The 20,224-nt window shown below is 34.7% G+C and overlaps 4 protein-coding genes across 11 annotated transcripts; 2 read left to right on the forward strand and 2 right to left on the reverse strand.

Moving 5' to 3' along the window:
* Positions 1 to 284: 284 nt before the first annotated feature.
* LOC111309149 (calcium-dependent protein kinase 26-like) lies at positions 285 to 6,549 on the forward strand. Of its 4 annotated transcripts, none has more exons than XM_089748995.1 (9): positions 285 to 343; positions 743 to 1,659; positions 2,383 to 2,526; positions 2,612 to 2,764; positions 3,380 to 3,495; positions 3,829 to 3,996; positions 4,699 to 4,923; positions 5,441 to 5,589; positions 6,268 to 6,549. In XM_089748995.1, the coding sequence occupies exons 2-8, from the start codon at positions 897 to 899 to the stop codon at positions 5,561 to 5,563; spliced, it is 1,692 nt and encodes a 563-aa protein (XP_089605121.1). In that variant the 5' UTR covers positions 285 to 343; positions 743 to 896; the 3' UTR covers positions 5,564 to 5,589; positions 6,268 to 6,549. The 4 variants fall into 4 exon arrangements, with proteins under 4 accessions (XP_089605121.1, XP_089605116.1, XP_022763810.2 ...); XM_089748990.1 differs by having other exon boundaries at positions 5,441 to 5,552; XM_022908075.2 differs by having other exon boundaries at positions 834 to 1,659.
* Positions 6,550 to 7,147: 598 nt separating this feature from the next.
* Positions 7,148 to 9,966, reverse strand: LOC111309150 (uncharacterized). 2 transcript variants are annotated; one of them, XM_022908077.2, is made up of 4 exons: positions 9,396 to 9,966; positions 8,550 to 9,190; positions 7,817 to 8,017; positions 7,148 to 7,424 (listed from the first exon to the last, which is right to left on the reverse strand). In XM_022908077.2, exons 1-4 carry the CDS (start codon positions 9,652 to 9,654, stop codon positions 7,365 to 7,367), a joined length of 1,161 nt encoding a protein of 386 aa, XP_022763812.2. In that variant the 5' UTR covers positions 9,655 to 9,966; the 3' UTR covers positions 7,148 to 7,364. The 2 variants fall into 2 exon arrangements, with proteins under 2 accessions (XP_022763812.2, XP_089605126.1); XM_089749000.1 differs by having other exon boundaries at positions 7,148 to 7,420; positions 7,813 to 8,017.
* A 1,508-nt stretch (positions 9,967 to 11,474) lies between these two features.
* Positions 11,475 to 12,599, reverse strand: LOC111308082 (uncharacterized). Of its 2 annotated transcripts, none has more exons than XM_089749019.1 (2): positions 12,074 to 12,599; positions 11,475 to 11,756 (listed from the first exon to the last, which is right to left on the reverse strand). In XM_089749019.1, exons 1-2 carry the CDS (start codon positions 12,475 to 12,477, stop codon positions 11,651 to 11,653), a joined length of 510 nt encoding a protein of 169 aa, XP_089605145.1. In that variant the 5' UTR covers positions 12,478 to 12,599; the 3' UTR covers positions 11,475 to 11,650. The 2 variants fall into 2 exon arrangements, with proteins under 2 accessions (XP_089605145.1, XP_089605148.1); XM_089749022.1 differs by having other exon boundaries at positions 11,475 to 11,761.
* Positions 12,600 to 14,231: 1,632 nt separating this feature from the next.
* Positions 14,232 to 19,500, forward strand: LOC111309152 (CMP-sialic acid transporter 4-like). Of its 3 annotated transcripts, XM_022908080.2 has the most exons (16): positions 14,232 to 14,286; positions 14,509 to 14,568; positions 15,056 to 15,122; positions 15,229 to 15,277; positions 15,392 to 15,503; positions 15,580 to 15,659; positions 15,750 to 15,825; positions 15,920 to 16,020; positions 16,257 to 16,328; positions 16,709 to 16,757; positions 16,865 to 16,906; positions 17,149 to 17,270; positions 17,512 to 17,571; positions 18,082 to 18,130; positions 18,831 to 18,925; positions 19,135 to 19,500. In XM_022908080.2, the coding sequence occupies exons 2-16, from the start codon at positions 14,542 to 14,544 to the stop codon at positions 19,184 to 19,186; spliced, it is 1,053 nt and encodes a 350-aa protein (XP_022763815.2). In that variant the 5' UTR covers positions 14,232 to 14,286; positions 14,509 to 14,541; the 3' UTR covers positions 19,187 to 19,500. The 3 variants fall into 3 exon arrangements, with proteins under 3 accessions (XP_022763815.2, XP_089605138.1, XP_022763816.2); XM_089749012.1 differs by lacking the exon at positions 14,232 to 14,286 and having other exon boundaries at positions 14,391 to 14,568; XM_022908081.2 differs by lacking the exon at positions 14,232 to 14,286 and having other exon boundaries at positions 14,416 to 14,568; positions 15,959 to 16,020.
* The last annotated feature ends 724 nt before the right edge of the window (positions 19,501 to 20,224 follow it).

A 20,224-nucleotide genomic window follows, 5' to 3' on the forward strand; every position in this document is an offset into this window, starting at 1 on the left:
GTAAAGATTAAAAAAATGGGTTCTTATCGTTTCATTTCATTGTAATTTATTATCCATGTTTTGTAAGAAAAAAAAAAGTGAGGAAAAAGATGATAAGAAAAGGGAACAAAGGATGAGAAAGAGGTTAACTGGCCAGCACTCTCACGTATCCGATGTTTCTTAGCAACAGCACCCCAAAAATAACAACAAAAACAGAAACAAATTAAAAAATACCAACCCACAGCTGTTCTTATGGATGTGTTTAGGATCAATTATATTCATCCAGTTTAGCCATTTCTTTCTTTGTCTCTCGTTCTATCATCTCTTTTTCTTTTCACCCTTTCTTCATTTTCACTCCAAACTGGTACTTGATCTTTCTCTCTCTCTCTCTCTCTCTCTCCTCTTTTCCCTATCTTTGGCTTCTTTCTTTTTTTTCTTGTTATCTTGATTGTTATCTTGATTGTTATGTATGTTTACATCTTTGTAAGTTGATCTTTTTTTTTTTTTTTTGGTCTGAAGATTTATTATTTTTTTATTGATTTTTAGGATTGGCTTAATTTCTTTGATAGCTTTGGTTTGTTGTGAATCTTGTATCATGGTACATGCTATGTCCATGTAGAAGGATGTGACTTTATTTATTTTTCATTTTTGGTTTCCTGGAAATTAGTGAAAAGGAATCGCTTTTCTTTCTTTTTTTTTTTTCTGTAGAAAATGGAATGGAGCTTTTTACTCTGATCTGATATGGGATTCTTGTGATGTTTAGATTTGTGGTTTCTGCATGAAAATTGGGTGATGTTTGAAGTTTCCAATTCTGGGATCATTGAAAATCTACGTTCTTTCTGTTTCCTTTTCAGTGTAATTGATGAGATATCGTTGGATGAGGAAAACACTGTTGTGGGGGAATTATTGATTGTTTCATGGGCAACACATGCCGTGGATCTTTCAAGGGGAAATTTAATCAGGGTTACAGTGAGCCCGAGGATCATTCTTCCAAGCGCAACAACACTTCTTCTGACCGTTCCAATTCTGATTATTCCCCTTCTAGTTTAAACGCTCAACAACTTATTGCCCAAGAATTATCCAAAGAAACCACTAAAAAAGATACCCATTTGGCTCTCATTAGCCCCACCAAGAAAGATAACACCATGGGACGTGGCATTGATCACCAGACTTATTACGTTTTAGGTCATAAGACTCCAAACATCCGTGACCTTTACACTTTAGGTCGCAAGTTAGGACAAGGACAGTTTGGGACTACTTACTTATGTACTGAGATTTCTTCAGGCATTGAGTATGCCTGTAAGTCTATATCCAAAAGGAAGTTGATTTCCAAGGAGGACGTGGAGGATGTTAGGAGGGAGATTCAGATAATGCACCATTTGGCGGGTCACAAGAATATTGTGACGATTAAAGGTGCATATGAGGATACTTTATATGTGCATATTGTGATGGAGCTTTGCTCTGGAGGTGAATTGTTTGACCGTATCATCCAGAGGGGGCATTACACCGAGAGGAAGGCAGCTGAATTGACAAAGATTATTGTTGGGGTTGTTGAGGCTTGTCATTCACTTGGGGTTATGCATAGGGATTTAAAGCCTGAGAATTTCTTGTTAGTTAACAAGGATGACGATTTCTCACTTAAGGCCATTGATTTTGGACTCTCAGTCTTCTTTAAACCAGGTAAGCAGTGGATTGTTCTTCCTTAATTTTGGCAATTTTTAATTTTTACTGAATTTGAAGCAACTTAAGTTGCTGGAACATAATTAATGGAGAATCTTTTTGTGGCATATTTAATCCACTACTTATTCCTCTTTTAGTAGGTCAATTACTTGGTCTTGTTTAAGCCCAATTCTTAAACCTTTAACATTTAAACTTAATCAATGCTTCCTTAATGGGTATATGTTGTGAATGCCTATTAAATGGTTACAGGGAAGAATACATTCCTAATAATTGAAGAGCCCAAATTTCTTTCTTTAGGGAGTCAGAGTAATTTCAGCCCCTTTAGTTGATAATGAAACCAATGTCTTTCGTGCTGCTATATATCATACTTGGATGGAATGGAACCGCAGATTACATAAGAAGCAATATAGAGATGTAGAACGGGTGTTCAAATGTGTGATGGAAGATGCTAGATGCAAGTTAATTTCTGTTGCAGGGATACATCTGCCAGAATTGGGGAATTTGCAGTTGATTTTATATAGCTTAGGGTTTGCTGTATGGTGGTTTTTTTTTTTTCCTTCATTCTTCTAATTGTTGTACATAGTGAGTAGCGTTGAGTTCTTTGATGTAGCAGATCTATCTGCTTTCTTTTGGGTAAATAAAATTCCATTATCTTAAAAAAAGGAAACCAATGTCTTTTTGAAATTCAAGTTGTTTAACATAATGTGTGGTTTACTACTTCAGGCCAAGTTTTTACTGATGTGGTTGGAAGCCCATATTATGTTGCTCCTGAAGTTCTTCTCAAAAATTACGGACCAGAAGCAGACGTATGGACTGCAGGAGTTATACTCTATATATTGCTAAGTGGCGTGCCACCATTTTGGGCAGGTACATCTGATTTTTTTGGTTAAGCATCATTTTCATTTAATTCTATGTGTAATATACTTACAACCTTCCTCTTTCTGTTCCTTAGAAACACAACAAGGAATATTTGATGCCGTGTTAAAAGGACATATTGACTTCGAGTCAGACCCATGGCCTGTAATATCTGATAGTGCGAAGGACCTAATCCGGAAGATGTTATGCTCTCGACCTTCAGAACGGCTGACTGCTCATGAAGTATTATGTATGTAATACCTCTTACCCCTCTATTATTGTCTGGCTGATGTTAATGAATGTTTTGAACCAATAAAAAAGATTAAATGAAGGAAGCTGCTTTCTATCATTTGATACTTCTTTTTTATGTTATTACTGCGGCATGGATGAATGTGGCATGGTAGTAGTATCTTTTTTTTTTTGGTAAACTGCTGAGTATTAGTATGATCATGTAGAGATGCATGGTGTTGCTTCAGTATGGGGTGCTCAATATGTTTTTCAAATTTGGTTTTCTTGTTGATCTAAATATTTTAGCGTGTTTGCAATCTCAGCTAAATTGTTATTTGAAAATGTATCCCAAAATCAATAGTGCACCTTTATACAAAGCAATAAGTACTATTATTTAGTTTATTTATGCACCTTCTCCATTTCTGCCCTTGGATATTTCAGTAATTAAATACAGTTCTTTCTCTAGAGTATTGCTAGTTTTAGCAAATGTATAATCAGAACAATTCTTCTTAAGTGTTAAGTGAGAATTCGCTCTATTGGTCAGTATAGTTTGTTAGCTCCTTAGCACATATATTTTTTTTCTTTAAGTGAAATAAAGAACAAAATTGTGACATTGTTTTCTTTTTGAATTGTTTAGGTCATCCATGGATTTGTAAAAATGGTGTTGCCCCAGATAGGGCACTGGATCCAGCTGTACTTTCTCGTCTCAAGCAATTCTCAGCAATGAACAAACTAAAGAAGATGGCTTTACGGGTAAACTTCTCAAGATGTGTGTTTGTCTGAGTCTGCATCTGTCTAATATTTTAGTAATTAAAATAAATCAGACAATGTTTTCTTCAAATCTTGAAGGAGTATTACCCAATTAATGCAGCAAAAGCAAGCTGCTTGTCTCATTAGACAACGCGAGTACCAATTTTTTTCAAATATTTCTATGCCTTTTGTCTGGCAGCTTCTTGCACTTACTATGTTTAGATATTAGTCTCAAGAACAATGGAACTTCATGTTGGCTTTAAACATGCTTTCTTTAGAGTTAATGTAGTCAAACTCTTTCTGACAGAGGAAGCTCTGCCCTTTCTGTACCATCAGGTAATAGCTGAAAGTCTCTCCGAGGAGGAGATTGCTGGTTTGAGAGAAATGTTTACAGCTATGGATACTGATAACAGTGGTGCAATCACATTTGATGAACTCAAAGCTGGTTTGCGAAGATATGGCTCTACCTTGAAGGATACAGAAATACGGGACCTCATGGATGCAGTAAGTTTGTTTTGAAGCAGAAATCTAAATATTTGTTTCATTTTCATTTTTATCTCCTTTTCTTCTTCCTGCTCATTTTTCAGTCTTTTGTTAATTTATTTTCTTCTTCTTGCTTAGTAAATCTTGTATTGCTTCTCGTTCCTTTGGTCTAAATGTCAGCTTACATGTTTTCATGAATTTGTGAGGGATGCTGCATCTCTGTTCCCTCTTGATTCTTTTCTTAATTTTAGTATGAAGGCAATTTTAACAGAGAAGCATAGGGTTAAAAGGTCAAAGTTGCAATGCCTTATTGGAAATAGCGGTTGAGATATGGGGCGAATTGTAATGTGAATAATGCTCTTCTTAATGAGCCATAAGGTGCCTCTTAACCAATTGAATAATAGTTTTTGGTATGTGATTTAGACTACTGACTTCAGAGTCTCTCTCTAGCAGGGATCTTTTTTAAACCAATTGGAGTGTCTTATGTTTGCATCCATCCTTACATAAGCATTTTTAAGGAAAAAGAACTTCCTTTCATCATACATATCTTGGGATAGAGGAAAAGTCTCTTATGATTGAAAATGCTTGTCTTTACTTGTGCTTGTGGGTAAATTTTTGTGCAAGGGTGACATTGACTTATGTGGCTACTGTGCTTGCTATGTTATTCATCTGCTAATTGCAAATTTGCAACCCAATCATCTGAGCTATTTTTTTTCTTCTCAGGCTGATGTCGACAATAGTGGGACCATTGATTATGGGGAATTTATAGCTGCAACAGTCCATCTTAATAAACTAGAGCGTGAGGAACATCTCGTTGCAGCATTCGAATACTTTGATAAGGACAGAAGTGGCTATATTACAGTTGATGAGCTTCAGCAAGCCTGTGCTGAACATAACATGACAGATGTTTTGCTTGAGGATATAATCAGAGAAGTTGATCAAGATAATGTAAGTCATCTTACCTTGAAACCGGATGGTAACGATACACTCAAGCTAGCCAATTTATTTCATTAATCTTTATAATAGTTTTCTTGTATGGTTGAGCATTGTACTGAATACTGATAACAACGATGTCGAATTTTCAAGTACCTCTTCACCATCTTGCTGTTTACAGTTCCTAAATTTTGTAAGGGGAAAAAAAAAGAAAGGGGAAGGAGGTACAAAGGTTGTCTTCTTTCTAGGAAAGAGGGAGAGCAAGGGAAGCAGGGAGGAAAAAGATAGAAACATTACTGGATGGTTGGCTTTCAGTTTACATATCTACTTTGGGAAAGTATTAAAATGTTATAGATGGGTAATTTTGTCTATGACTTGACATCAATGATACCATGTCAATTTACATTAGACAAAAGCAGTGGGGTTTGGGCAAGCAAGTCCACGTTGCACTGTTTTCAAAGTTAGAATAGATATTCTTTTTGCTTCATTTGTTGACTAAGTTCAATTTTCTGCTACTTCTGCTTTATTTCAGGATGGAAGAATTGATTATGGTGAATTTGTTGCCATGATGCAAAAAGGCAATGCAGGAATTGGTAGACGAACCATGCGAAACAGTCTGAATATGAGCATGAGAGATGCACCAGGTGCTCAATAATTTCCAGCCACGCACATCATGTACAGGTGTCTTGGAACCGTCTATTTATATGCGCTTTTCGGTTTCTAATATCCTCTACCCAGTCTCAGGCTAGCTTCTTAAGCATCATATATTTTTTGTTTTGGGATAGTTGAAGCACAAGTAAAATAAAGCAACTTGCAGTTTAGTCTGTTTAGGTTATAAATTGGATTAAATGGACATTCAAACTCATTTCTAACCTGAAAATTCAAATGGTCTGTAATGTATAATTGTAAAGGCTCATGCAGTAGTCGGTGAAGATTCAACGGTGTAATTTGCTCATTGAAGTGGCTTAGAACTGTTGTGATACTTTAGAAGTTACGGTGAAGAATCAAGAACATATTAGAAAAACTTGATAATTTTGGTGCACAATTAGTGAACCTGCTCTGATTGTGCATATAATTTGTATGGATTGATAATGAGTTGAAAAACACCAAGGTTGTTGTGTTGATGTTACATAGTCATTAAAGGATTGGGAGATAGACTTCTGCATGTGTTTTTAGACAGTGTCAGTGTCAGACTAGCAACTAGAATTTTACAAATGAAAATTGTCACTTTCTCTGAAAAAAAAAAAAATCAGGTTCACGTCTTCCTTTTGCGGATTCTTTTAACCTTCTGCTAATTATATGAAACCTGGCTGTTCTCTCTATTCTTAGTCCAAAAAACTGATCTTTGCTTGTTGGCAGATTGTGAAGCAAAGCCAGAAGAAGATGATCCGTGACAAATCTTTTAGGAAACAGTTTTGGTTCCTCTCATGCCCCAGAATTTCGTCACTGAAGAATTGGTTATGGAATGTTCTTTGTTAGAGGATTAACTGAGATGCTATTGGTTTATAATGCTATATGACCATTCATAAGCTTTGTAAACTTCAGGAGTGTGAAGTGTTACTGTTATTCAAATTACCAAGCTATTAGCAAATGTTTTTAATTGAGCCTTTTTATTGATTTTTGAAGGAAAGGATTTGCAGATATTGTGCTTCGAAACTGGTTTTTATTTTCTTCCTGTATGCAAAGGCCATTGATTTTCGGGCTTGACTGAGCAAATGGACAAGCCTGTGTATCTGCAGAAGCACCAGTTCCTAAATTGGTAATCATAACGTTGCCAAAGTGAAAATTGTTTAACAGATAGGTGATATCCCAATTGGTAAGTATATCTATTCTCATCATTAGAATGTCACCTGGGGTTATTGGCAGGTATGCGGATCTATTCCGCAATAGTCTTAAAACTTAAAAAGGGGGTTCTTTGACTGCTAAATCGCAGTGGGTTGATTTCCTTCTCAATTTGTCATTCAGTGTACAAACTGATATTTTGTAAGAGCCAAAACTCAAAAATCACAATTGTGGGTGACAATTCTCTTTCTAGACACCGGCAGACTACTGTTAGCTTCACAAAATTTGTGAACTGTGCCTGCCTACCATCTGTTCCTTTTATTATCATCCCATAAAATTTACTGCATAAATGCGGGTATTTGACAGCATATTTGATATCCAGGAGTTCGTATTTGAGTTAGAACAAGTTCATGAATTTACATACGTTCAAGAAACAAGCCATGGTGAAGAAACAAGATATTGAATAGCTGAAGGTCATCCTAAAGGATAATCCACCTTCAACAGCTAGCATATGCATATGCTGCACGTAATATAAATTTGTAGAAAAAAAAAAGCAAAATTTTACAATTTGTGCACGAAATTCCTATTTTTGTGGTTTCATTTGACTTCAACCGTAAGTAATGTCCGCTAAAGTTCCAAAAAGATAAAAATAAAATTACTAATGCTGATTTAAATCATCTGGTGGCTTGCTTTACACCCTCCGAAACTGTAGTTTCTTGTGCTATTGAAACTTCCTGCAAAAATAGCCAAAAGAGTATTTTACAAGCATGAAATGGTTTCCAGTTTCCAGAAAGCAGCCATAAAGGTTTTTCAGCTTCTTGTACCCAACCAAAAGAAAAAAGAACGATAATATAGACTAGTAAACAAGAAAGCAAGTTGAAATCATTCATTTGGTTTGCAACATTAACGTTATTTTAACCAAAAAAAACTCCAGAGAATTTATTCATATTGGCCTGAAAAGTAATTTGACGCTTAAAGGACCAAAGATGAGAATTCTATCATAAAATATATAATTAAACAAGTGGGTCTATAGACTGAACCCCTAGCTCTGGTTAGCTATATTAGTGTTTGGTAAGTAGTTAAATCAGAAACTTGAATCCTATAAAAAAGCTTTAAAAAAACTTGCCTTCAACTTTCCCTCACTTGAGAAGCTGCATCTTGATGTAATAGCACATCCCTGATCAAACAGCCAGGCCACCTCACTGCAGGTTTCACCTTCTTCTCTTTCTTTTAGTGAACACCATAATTGTTTGGGAAGCAATATGAGATTGCTGTCATCTCTTATCGACTTCAGCACCCCGTTATCTTTGAGCTCTTGAAGAAAGTTCTGGAGTTTTTAAAACAAGTTCACAACAAACAGTGATCATGCTATAGAATAACATTCTGTTCATCCAAATTATAACTAATTGCCTATTAATGATCCAGAGGGATAAACAACTAACTTATGTGGGTGACATATTATACACTTGAGAAGGGTTATTTTACTTAAAGCATAGAATAAGAAGCTAAAGCAACAGTATCCACAAAAAAATTTTCTAACTTTCAATTCAATATAAAATACAATAATGCATGGAAGGAAAAAAAAAAGGTTAGAAGCTCAACTATCAGTCCATATGTAGTGGATCTCAATTGGATCGGCTACATTTCTGAGAAAATCGCCAATTAGTATTGTATTTGCTCATCATTGCTATGGTTCAAGTTGAAACTTAATAGTTAAAAAGTACTAATTCTTTATCTTTGAAGATTAATAGGGCAAGCAAAAGAGCCAGACATATTACGCCATCAAGAAAAAATATGAATGTTAAAGCAAGAATTCAAGCTACAAAAAGAAGCTTAGCAAAGAAGGACGTTACACTCACATCCCCAGAACCATGAAAATCGGCAACAGCATTAGGCCCCTCCCATACACCTACAACATCAGAAGCCTTTGTGGCAGCCATTGAAGCAAATGCAGAATCACGGATAGCACATCCACCAAGCTGGTCACCATTCCTAAATGGACCGTACCACTGTTCGCAGAACACTCTAATATTTTGTAACACAAACTTTGTACCATCCACACCAACAACCTGAAATATTCTCACACGAGACTCCTTATCCCGAGGATTGATCAAGCAATGCTCCAACTCCCATAGTTTAAGTGTGCCATTATCTGCAACTGGCCAGACAGCAGTGTAACATCCACTAGATTTATATGCAAACGCAGAAACTTTATTATCTACACCCCCAATGTTCCTCTCATCTACACTATACCGTGTTGCGGCATCTGCTTCACATCCAACAGTTGGAAGTAGTTTTATATTTTTGTACGTCATAACATTCTCCCCTGGTTCAGCAAGGGTAGGGCACTGGGTCTGCCAATCATAAACCTTAACCTCCCATTCCCTGTAAGCTTCAGGTACAACAGACTCAGGAAGTTCAATTGGAGTCCCTTCAATTGAGAAGTCTGCTCCAAACCCATCCCATTCACCTGACACATTCCTAGCAAATTCTGACCATGCTTGACAAATAAAAGAAGACCAACATCAGATACTTTGGTTACGATTAGAATATACAACACCAACTTCGCATTCATTGTACCTTCCAACTAATAAGTAAAGTTTATAAAATGGGTTTTCTTTACACAGAGTTATGATCACTTGTACTTTAAATTAAGAAGAAAAGAATCAAAGCAAGCGACAAGGAACAAGTAAATAACAACTTACTATTATCGGCAGCAGCTGTAGTGAGATTGGAGTTGTGAAGTTGAACATCAGAAACAGCAGTCTTGGCTATGCAAGATGGGGTGAAAATTCTACTATCGGTGCATTGATAAACGTATTGTGGGTGTGAAAATGAATGAAGACCGAGTTTAGAATGATGTTGATGATGATTTGCCGCTATATTTCCATGCTTTGGCAATGGGAAAGCCAGGGATTTAACGGTTCTGTTGTGTGATATTACACTGCTTGCCGCTAACGCCATTTTCAATCTTTGGTTCTTGCTGTCCTTCTATTTTAATCTTATCCTGGGTTTGATGTTTGGTCTCAAAGCATCGGCGGTTCCCACGGAGAAGTTACAACTGCCAATGCTATTACATGCAGTCCACCTGGGCCCGAAAATTTAAGGTGAAGTTGTTTTCAGGTCCGCTTTGATGGCCATTTGTTTCCATGAAATTAGCCCAATAGTAAAGCAGCCGACGTATTCGCCCAAAAAAGGGAAAAAAAAAAAAAAAAGAACATTAAAATGGTTTTCCTAAAGTTGCCATGGATGCAGCCACTCATAGCCGATCTAAACGGTCATAAAAGCCAAGTACTCCTTGGATTAATGGTATATTTTTCCTTTAAAATAAAATGAGAGGTAGAATTTAATACAACAAAAACTTCAAAAGCACTTAATTAAGAATATTCAAGTATTAGATTCAATGATTAATGCATAATTTTTTTTTTAATTTGGTTTTGAATGCTTTTTCAAAATTTAAAAACTTAATTAAGGATATTGATTTTTTAATATTGTATTTGATCAAATTAATGATATTAATTTTTTTAAATAAAATATAAAATGCCACCTCAACACATATAATAGATAGAAGCTGGGAAGTTGCTATCCCTACTCACTAATCAACATTTTAGCTTTTTTAATCAAATTATACAATTAATCTTTATATTCAATTAGAATTTGAGATTAAAAAATGCACCCAAAAAATTTTGAAATTCAATTGTTACATATAATTCATGTAAAATTAAATATTCTTTACAATATCTACATGTTAATAACAATTTAATTGATAATTCTATCAAAATGCTTCTATTATATGTATTGACGTGATCAATTGATCATGTTGATGTGACTTGCAGCTTCATGACCACCAAAATATTTATGGACAATGCATCACCATAAGGTCCATAACTACTGTCCCACACATTTTGTGTTTTCCTTTATTATTTTTTTGTTTTTATAGAAACAGAGGGAGGGAGCTATCGATGTCCTGCCAAACCATACCAAAAAAAAGTATATTCCTTTAACCCAAATTTGCCTTCTTACCTGCTACTACCAACACAAATTTCACATTTCACTCCCATCACCGATGGCTAATTAATTACTAATCTCTCAAGTCCCTACTTAAAATATATATTTTGTCCATTTCGTCCTTGATTTGGGGGCTCCGTGTGACTTTATTATAAGATTAGAGTCAACCACAGAATTATGATATTCTTACAATCTTTATATTTTTTATGGAAAAAAAAATTAGTGAATGAATTGATAAATCCAAATTTAACCACCGACACTTTTTTTGCATGATTCAAGGTGATGCTCGGTGCTAACCCCACTTGGCAATCTTTCTAGGAGGATCTCAGGACACCAACACAATACTTTCATTGGCACTTGAATCTATGTCTGTTTTGTAAGAAAACTGGCTGGCAAACATCTGTAGCAGTGGGGGACAGCTAAAGCTTTAGCTTGGTCTCCAGTCTCATTATCATCATCATCATAATCGTCATGTCATCTTTGCTGGCAGTGATTGGAATTGCACTTTTGTCTCTGGCACCGACGTTTTGTGGAGAATGCGACCCAAATTTTTTCATCCGTTCAAGCTTATCTGGCCTCAGTTGTTATCAGAACTTAAATTACATAAAAAAGCCCCAAAAATACTGGAAATTCAGTATCATACAAACCACTAGATCTGTGCAAATATTTATAATGGGGTTGCAATTATAGTGAGATTGGAGTGGGAAACTCTATCTCTCTTTTTAATTGCAATTTGTATTTTATTTTCGTAGATCAATATATCTTGCAAATTAAAAGAGCAAAAATTATCGATATTACATTGCAAAAATAAATAATGAAATTAAAAAATTATAGTACAATAACAACTGTGATTGCAGCTAACAGATCACGATGTGTAACACAGTGAATACAACCCTCTTTCTACAACTTCCTTATTGTTCAATCGTACCCCCATAGCCATAATTATGGCCAATTAACTTGAATTTATGAACAATGTAGATTTGAAGGTGTGGTTGGACACCAGCCAGAGAAGAATGCAATTAGTCGAGTAAACCAACAGGTAGTTGAAGGTCTTAACTCTTCCCTTCCAAGCAAAATCACATCATATGACAGAACAAATTAATTAGAGGCCATTAATGTTTCATTTCACGAATCAACATTTGCATTATAATATCAAAGGAAAGCTGAAACCAAATAAAGAAAAAAAAAACAAGAGCCAGACAAAAAAATATAGAATTCTACAGTCTTTCTGATGATCTGAATAATGAAGCAATGAATTGCTTATTAATTTCCCTATAAAGCTTTCTTTGAACACCTCCATTCATGCATTCCGAATGATCAACCATAGATTTTCTTTCCATCGTCAAAATTCTTGGCGTAGTTTAAAGCATCGTACCTGTAAGTTTGTGGGAGGCCAACTTTGTCAGTTCCCACCAGTTTTTTGATCTCAGACCTAACCTTGTAAAAAACATGTCTCCAGCTGCCTTTATTGTGGCAGCCTAGAACCCTAGTTTCTTCTTCGTTCATTTCAAGGTCCTGCGCAAACATGGGCTTTCTGGACAAAACGCAAGACCAGCCCCAGTCCCACCATTTCCTGATGGAGCTACCAGCATACTCTCCCATGGAAGACAAAGACTTTGATCTGGGGAATGTCCATGACGCTGCTGGACAAGAGATAGGCTGTAGTTTAATAGACAGAGAGGAAAGCCTTCTTCGTAGCCCCGGCAGCTGCTCTTTTGATTCAGTTTGAGAGACAGGGAGTGCTTGGCTCCTTTGAAAGTTGTGGATAATAGAGCTCATGGTGGCTCTCTGACAAGAACAAGAAACGCCCAAGCGAGTGGGAATGGTTGATAGTGTGGCGTTCTTGCTAAGAGAAAGAAGAGAAGAGAGAGAAAGGTAAAATGTTGTGCTCACAGCTCTATTACAGGCTGTTTTATTCTGTTTTTGCAAGGGAAAAGCGATGATGGTGATAGTGGGATCCATGCATGATTGTATTCATCATTTATTAGCAATTTTTATTATTTTTATTTTTTTATGTCTCTTTCTTTTTTGTTTATTGTGGTGACTTAAATTGTCAAATTAGGTGTTGATTAGTCATTAATCAAAGGTAGATCCGTTGTCTATTCATTTACAAAATTACAATAACACAAAGCAAAGAAATAAAGTGAGGACAATGCCAACTTTATATTTCAAAATCTTTGTACTAATGGTTTGATTATAAATTCTTGAGAAATAGGCAAAAATGTATAAATGGGATGAAGGGCAAACCATAAAAGGGTAATACAATAAGGTCGCAATTTGATTTACAAAAGATAATTTCAATATGTTAAACGTTATTTTTTAAGAAATTAGATTTTTTGTAAAAATAAAAAAGAAATACCATAGGAGCTAAGAATTGGGATGAGGAGGTGCCAAAAACGTGGAGAGACGGCATTTAGCGGCCAAAAAAATTTAAGGCGGCTTGTGGGTGTAGGGTACCAATGACCATGCTGGGGATGTCGGTTGCAAGGTCTTCATCTTTCTCTCTTTGTTTAATTACTGCTCACGTAATTCCTCTCATTTTTTCCTTTTCGCTTTCTTTTCTTCAGCAGTTGAATTCGGAGCCAATATTTTGAAAACATAAAACTTGGAATGCTTATGAAAAATATGAGTGTTTACAAGATTTTGGATGACATTGTCACATTCACTATTATTTTTACTACATTACTTGATTTTTTTTTTTTATAAAATCATTATTGTTTGTTGCTTATGACATCTTTTCAAATTTATATATTGACATCTTACTTTAAAAAATTAATATTTTGAAAATTGAAGTCCAAAAGAAAATTATAAGGTGGAAAAATTATATTACTTTATTAAATATAAATAAATAAAAATAAAAATTTTATTTATATTCTCATTTTTATTTTATACACCACACTATTAAATACATCTCAAATTCAAACTTAAAATTTTTTTTATTTCTATTTAAAACACCTCATTCCTCAACAATTGATTTTTCCTTCATAACCTAAATATTTTTTCTTCCTTCTCTCTTCAATCTCAAAGCCAAATTAACCATAAATCCATAAAATTAACCCCAAAATTTCCATTTTTTAAAAAGTCTTCTATTGATTAAAAGTAAGGCTTTGAGATTTATTTTGTTTAATTTGGTTTAAATATATGCAAAAATAGGTTAAGATTTATGAAAAAAATTTCATAGAATTTAAGCTTATCATAAATGAATTTTCAAAAAAACTTTTAAGACTCTGAAATGCATTTTTGAAAATTCTTTAAAGTTCTCAAAAATCTATTTTTAAGAAACCTCATTTTCTAAATTACAACATAAATTCCTAAAATTCATTTCCAAAAATATATCATAATTTTTGGAAATAGATTTAAAAAATTATGTTGTGTTTTCGAAAACATAAAAAAAGCCAAATTCAACTGGGCATATGAAAAAGAAGGATGAAAAAGGACGAAGAAGAAGGAAGAAAAGAGAAAAAAGAAAAAGAGGGTAAAATTGTAATTTAATAAAGGATAAATTTAATATTTATTATATAGGTACTCAAATTGAAATGAAGCCTAATAAACAAAACCTTAAAAAAACAGATAGCAAGCCCAAGTATTGATTTGGGCTGAATAAGCCCAAGTTAAGTTGCCCGAACCCGAATTATGAAAATGGCAAAATTCTATTTTTGCATATGACGTGACGGGCTGTTTCTGAACCATTCGCCTACGGATTACAATTTCAGAAGCCCAATCAGGAAACGTCGCTCTCTCGCTCTTTGTTCATTTCTTCTATTTTTCATCAAATAAGGGAAAAAAAAGAAAAAAGCAGAGCAAATAGCAGAACAGTGAGATCTGGTGGAAGCCGCATCGAAAATGGAGTATCGCAAAATCAAAGATGAGGTATTCTTTTTTCTTATCGTTTCTCTTTCGTCGCAACTTTCTCTATTATCACATTTGGACGCGAACTAAAATCCATTGTCACTGATATTTTAAAGTTGATTTTGGCTAAAATTTGTAGTTTATTCAACGGCACTAGCGTCTTTTTTCTTTTTGTTTTAAACTCGTTTGATCATTTTTTTATGTTATTCATATAGTTTATTCTGTGAATCTGATGGCCATTTTCGTCATAAATTCCTCAAAAAATTGATATAATTGTCATTTATTTTGATATATAGCGCAGTAAACAACTATCCAGTAAGAGTATTTCTGATTAAAGTAAATTTAGTTTAACAATGTGATTTATTGTTTCACTCGTCAATTGAAGAAATACTATCTACTTGCAAAGCTGTGAAATTTGTTCTCGTTTGATTGATATTGACATCATAAAGTTATCTAATCTAATCGGTTTTTTTTTTTTTTTCTTGTTTGAATGACTTGTGACTCGTAGGATAATGATGCAGGAACAATAAGTGATGACATTGAGAATCTTCGAGGCAAAGTGTTTTCGGGGGGTGGTATGTTTTGGTTAAAGATAATATTTGAATGGTAATCAATTTCCATTGCACAAAATTTACCTTATTTTGTTGTCTCATTTCCGTTATAATTGCCATTGATATGCAGCTTCTGTAAGTAATGTGCCTACAAGGGAACAGGCCAAGTGGAAACGCAAGTAAGAGCAACATTTATAATCTGCATTTTAGTAACTGTTAGGTTCAAATAAGAAAAAAAAAGCAGAAAATATATTTTTTGATGGTTTCTGTTCCCTTTTTTTTTTCTTGAGTAGGACAGTTGTTACACTCGCATTGACTTTTCTTACAAGTTCACAAGCAATTCTTATTGTCTGGTCGAAGAGAGCTGGGAAGTATGAGTATAGTGTTACCACAGCAAACTTTTTGGTGAGTGGAATGGTCATCCTGAGTTTGACTTGACATGATGCACAGGGGACTGAACTACTTTTATTTTGGGAAACAGGTGGAGACTTTGAAATGTGCCTTATCACTTGCAGCTTTGGCAAAAATATGGAAAAATGAAGGTGTTACAGAAGATAACAGGTAAGTTTACTTTGTGATCACTTAAGGATATCCTTTTGCTAATAATGGAGATGATTAACATTTTTTTTCTTCTATCTGTCATTGAACCAGGTTGAGTACAACCCTTGATGAAGTTATTGTTTATCCCATTCCTGCTGTACTTTATCTTGTCAAGAATTTGCTACAGGTGGACTCTAATTGTTGTTTGTCTTGTGAGTAATGATATTTTGGTCTTATTTTCCGTAATGTAATTTTATGTGCTTTTCAATTTTATGTTGTAGTATTACATATTTGCCTATGTTGATGCTCCGGGTTATCAGATACTGAAGAACCTGAATATTATCAGCACTGGTGTTTTGTATCGTATTATCCTTAAGAAAAAGTAAGCTCCATAAAACCATGCATATTGGGTTTTTTGTAATTATTGGGAGCAATTCCAATTGAAAAGAGTTGATGGAAAATGTCTGCTGATCATTCAGTATAGCATAACATGGCTATGGAAATTGACAGTATGAAATAAATCTAATATACATTCAAGTGGAAGATACACCTGAATAATCATGTATTGTCAACATTTCAGATTGCATCCCTTTTCTCTAATTGATATTCTGATTTCAGATTAAGCGAGATTCAATGGGCAGCTTTTATTCTTCTATGTGCTGGCTGCACCACAGCGCAACTAAACTCTCGGTAAGAGTGATAAAACCTTTCTAATTGTTCCTTTGATTGGATGGGTCCATAGTTCTTCTCTGAGCATATGCTTGTTAATTTGATGCAAACTTACTGACCTTGGAAATTGTCTTGTTGCTGCTGTGTAATGGTTTAAGTGATGAATGTGTCTACTGCATCTTGAAAATTTTCTAGAATTGACAGGTAACGGTTGAAGAATTTTAACTTGTATATTTTATATGGTTATAAGTAGAGTATTTGAAATGATAATCAATATCTCAGTTACTAGCCATTATGCTCAGCGAGGATGGGGGCTGCTGTTCTTAATTTGGAATAATTATAAGTTTTATGCTAAATTTATCATTTAGCTTGCATCATTAAATGGCTTTGTTTTTTTGTAGTTCTGATCGTGTTCTTCAAACACCTCTGCAAGGTTGGATAATGGCCATTGTAAGTTGCCGAAAAGTGTTTTGGTATTTTATTCCAATGAAGGAGAAAGTGAGGTTTATTTATTGCTTCGAAGTCAAAATTTGAAAAGTCAAAATATATCTTTGCAGGTGATGGCCCTTTTGAGTGGATTTGCAGGAGTATACACTGAGGTAAACTTTTTGAGATACTTGTTGCAATTCTTCTTTTTTAAGCTGCATCCTTGTTTAGAAGATTACTTAATTTTCAGATGTTTAGTCAAATGTTGCCTGATCTGATTCTGGTTGAATTTATTTGATTTATAATTCTTCTCAATCAATGAAAAAGTCTTGATTCAATTAAAAGCATGCGGAGTTTCTGCTGAATGCAACTACCAAAATTTTTAATTGTCATTGACATTCATGTCTGCTGGCAGGCTATAATTAAGAAGCGCCCAACGAGGAATATAAATGTGCAGAACTTCTGGTTGTATATCTTTGGAATGGCCTTCAATGCTGTAGCAATACTAATACAAGATTTTGATGCTGTCATGAACAAGTAATCTGAGCCTTTTAATCTGTTGCTGGCACCTATCTTAGAAATGGTTTTATTGACTCTGCAAGTCATGCATGTATATGCATGTATGTGACTCATTACTTGTTGATGCATCTATTCCTTACGCTGCTGGGATGAATCCTCTATTTAGCACTTAAAAAATAGAGTTCTATTTGAATAACTTCATAATTCCTAGAAAGTTTTGTCAGTTATTTATATTTCAAAATATGTTTCATTTGCTCAGGGGTTTCTTCCACGGATACTCAATAATTACCACTCTCATGATCCTTAACCATGCACTCAGGTATTTACATTCTCCTTTCTGGCTTGATCAAGTTTTCCAGCGGCTAGTTGCCGACTCCACTAATTTTTTTGCAATAGAGATTGTATTTAGGATGATCTTGCAATTTTTTCTGATAGTTATGTTGAATAAATTTTGACAGACTGACATTTTATAACTGTCAGAATAGCATATTTAAAATGTAATGAGCTACACAACCACTATTCTTGGGGTGCCTAGCCTTTTGTTTCCTGATCTGCCTCTCCTCTTCAATACTTTAAGAAATGGACTAACCCTTGATCTGAAGTTGGACAAACTAACTCTGCACTTCAGTTGGCACTGCTATAGCTGAACTACAGAAATAAGTAATAAGAATCTCTGACATCTGCCTAAAAATATCTTCTTTATGAAATGAGAGCTTAGATTTGTGATGATCATTTTCCTTGTCCCGGTGAACTACTATATGAGTAATGGCCTGTTATTTTCCCTGTTGTGCTTTAATTAAACATGCTTATGTAATTGTTCCATTTGCAGTGGCATCGCCGTATCAATGGTAATGAAATATGCAGACAATATTGTGAAGGTAAGGCTTGAAATGAAAATTTACATGTAGTCAATTATTCATTTGTCTGCTTTCACATTCACCTCTATGATATGTAAGAATCTTATGAGTTAGGCATGTCATGGTTGTTTCCAGAGAGTAATGTTCATGCATTTGCATGGACATATATTTGTAGTTCGATCAAAAATGAAGGAAATTGCTGGTCCTTTCTCAAGATGATTGGGCTACTTGTTCATTCCGCTGCATATGTTATATGTAACTGCCAGTTTTCTTGATGCTGGAACCTGTAAATAAGATGCTTTATTTAAAATGAGCAAAAGCTTCATTTTCTGTCTCCGTTGATTATACTATTTACAAGGTTGGTGTGATCCCAATAGAGTCGTTTGAGGTTTAATAATAAGTTGAGATTCTTCTATAGCTGCATATTAGAAGCCTGCTCGGAAGAAATCGAAGGTAAGGAATGATTTTGTGGCTTCATAATGACAGACCTTTAGCGTCCCATGAACAATTTATCCACACTCCAAATTAAAAATATTTCTATGGATCAAATCTCATTGAAATGATTTTTTAAACATAAAGTACTCATCAGTCTTTTTACTCAAAGTAACAAAAGGGCTCAAATGGTACGAGGAATGTGTTGTGCATGCATAAAGCATTAGTAACCATTTTGAATCCTCCAGTTGAAGTTCCAATGTTCATTTAACTTCCCAATGTTGTGCAGGTGTATTCTACTTCGGTGGCAGTGCTTCTTACAGCTGTTGTTTCAGTGTTTCTGTTTGGCTTTCATCTTACCCTTGCTTTCTTCCTTGGTGCTACGTAAGTTATCTCTGGCCATGTTTTAATATCCATACAGTTAATAGAGTCTCTTAAGCTCTGCAAAATTCAAATATAGCATCTGTCATGATCCAGAATGTCACTACTTGGTAAAAGGTCATGTTTCTCACACACAAGGGAGTAAAGCATTTCAACCGGATCACAACGCATAGTAATTATGTTTATTTACTGTATTTATCTTGTTATTGCAGTGTTGTTTCGGTGTCGGTATACTTACACTCTACCGGGAAGCTGCAAAGATAGTGAATTCTTGTGCTGCGTTGCCCCGACATTGTAAAGTCTTGTGTACGGAGGTTTTTGTTTTCATTCCGTATTTGTTTCCTATTTCTTTTATTTCATTAGAATCTTACACTTGCGAAAAGGTGAAAAGTGTTTTTTTTTTTTTTAATTTCTGTTTCATTTTGTTCAAAATTGTTAAGCTGGTAAGTTCCCAGTTTCCTATTCTTTGTTTAACCTTTTTTAAGCAGTTAGATAGTTGAGGGGTATAAGGTGATATTAGAACTTTCATATGTAAAATCACTGACATCTTCAGTAATTTGAGCTGACTAACTTCTATCTTTGCAAAATCCAAAATGTGTATTATTGAGTTATCCAGTGGTAACGCAATACTGATAATTTGGTGTTCGAAGGAATGTCAAATGTGTGCCTATGAGACCTTACTTTGGAAGCCAGATATATAAAGTACCCAATACCGGTCGGTCTCAGCTGAAAAAACACGGCGCCTGGCTATGTGTCTTGAGAATATATGGAGCAGGGGAATCATATGAAGCACAAAAATAAAGTCTATATAACTACTTTCTCAGGTTAATACACCGCAAAACAATCAGAAAGAGGATAATAATCATGAAAAAGCAACAACTCAAAGCAATAAAAAAACATGGCTCGTAAAAAAAAAAACAAGATAAAAAAGAAGAGCAGGGTCATAATCATGAACTTGCAAATATAAAAGCCGGTTTTTTACTTCTATCTCAATTCCTTAACATGCTTCAATATGATTTGCTCCCCCTAAATCTGGGTGAGATTCTAAACACCAAAATGGAAGTCCATTCCTACTCTCTTCGATGCTCCGATTTAATTCTGGAGTAAAGATTGTTACTTTATGTTCCAAACTTGGCTGTCTTATTTTTTTTGTTATCCTAGGTTTCTTACACATGATCTATGCACGCAAAAAACCAAAAAAAAAAAAAAAAAAAACACATTATCTAATATCTGTGAACATACTATTTCTGGCCAAGCTGAAAATGGAAATGCTACAGCCAACTGACAATGAGCTGTTTCCAT

This window comes from Durio zibethinus, chromosome 2, assembly GCF_047325235.1.
Source record: "Durio zibethinus cultivar Kanyao isolate XHJ-2024 chromosome 2, ASM4732523v1, whole genome shotgun sequence".
NCBI lineage: Eukaryota > Viridiplantae > Streptophyta > Magnoliopsida > Malvales > Malvaceae > Durio > Durio zibethinus.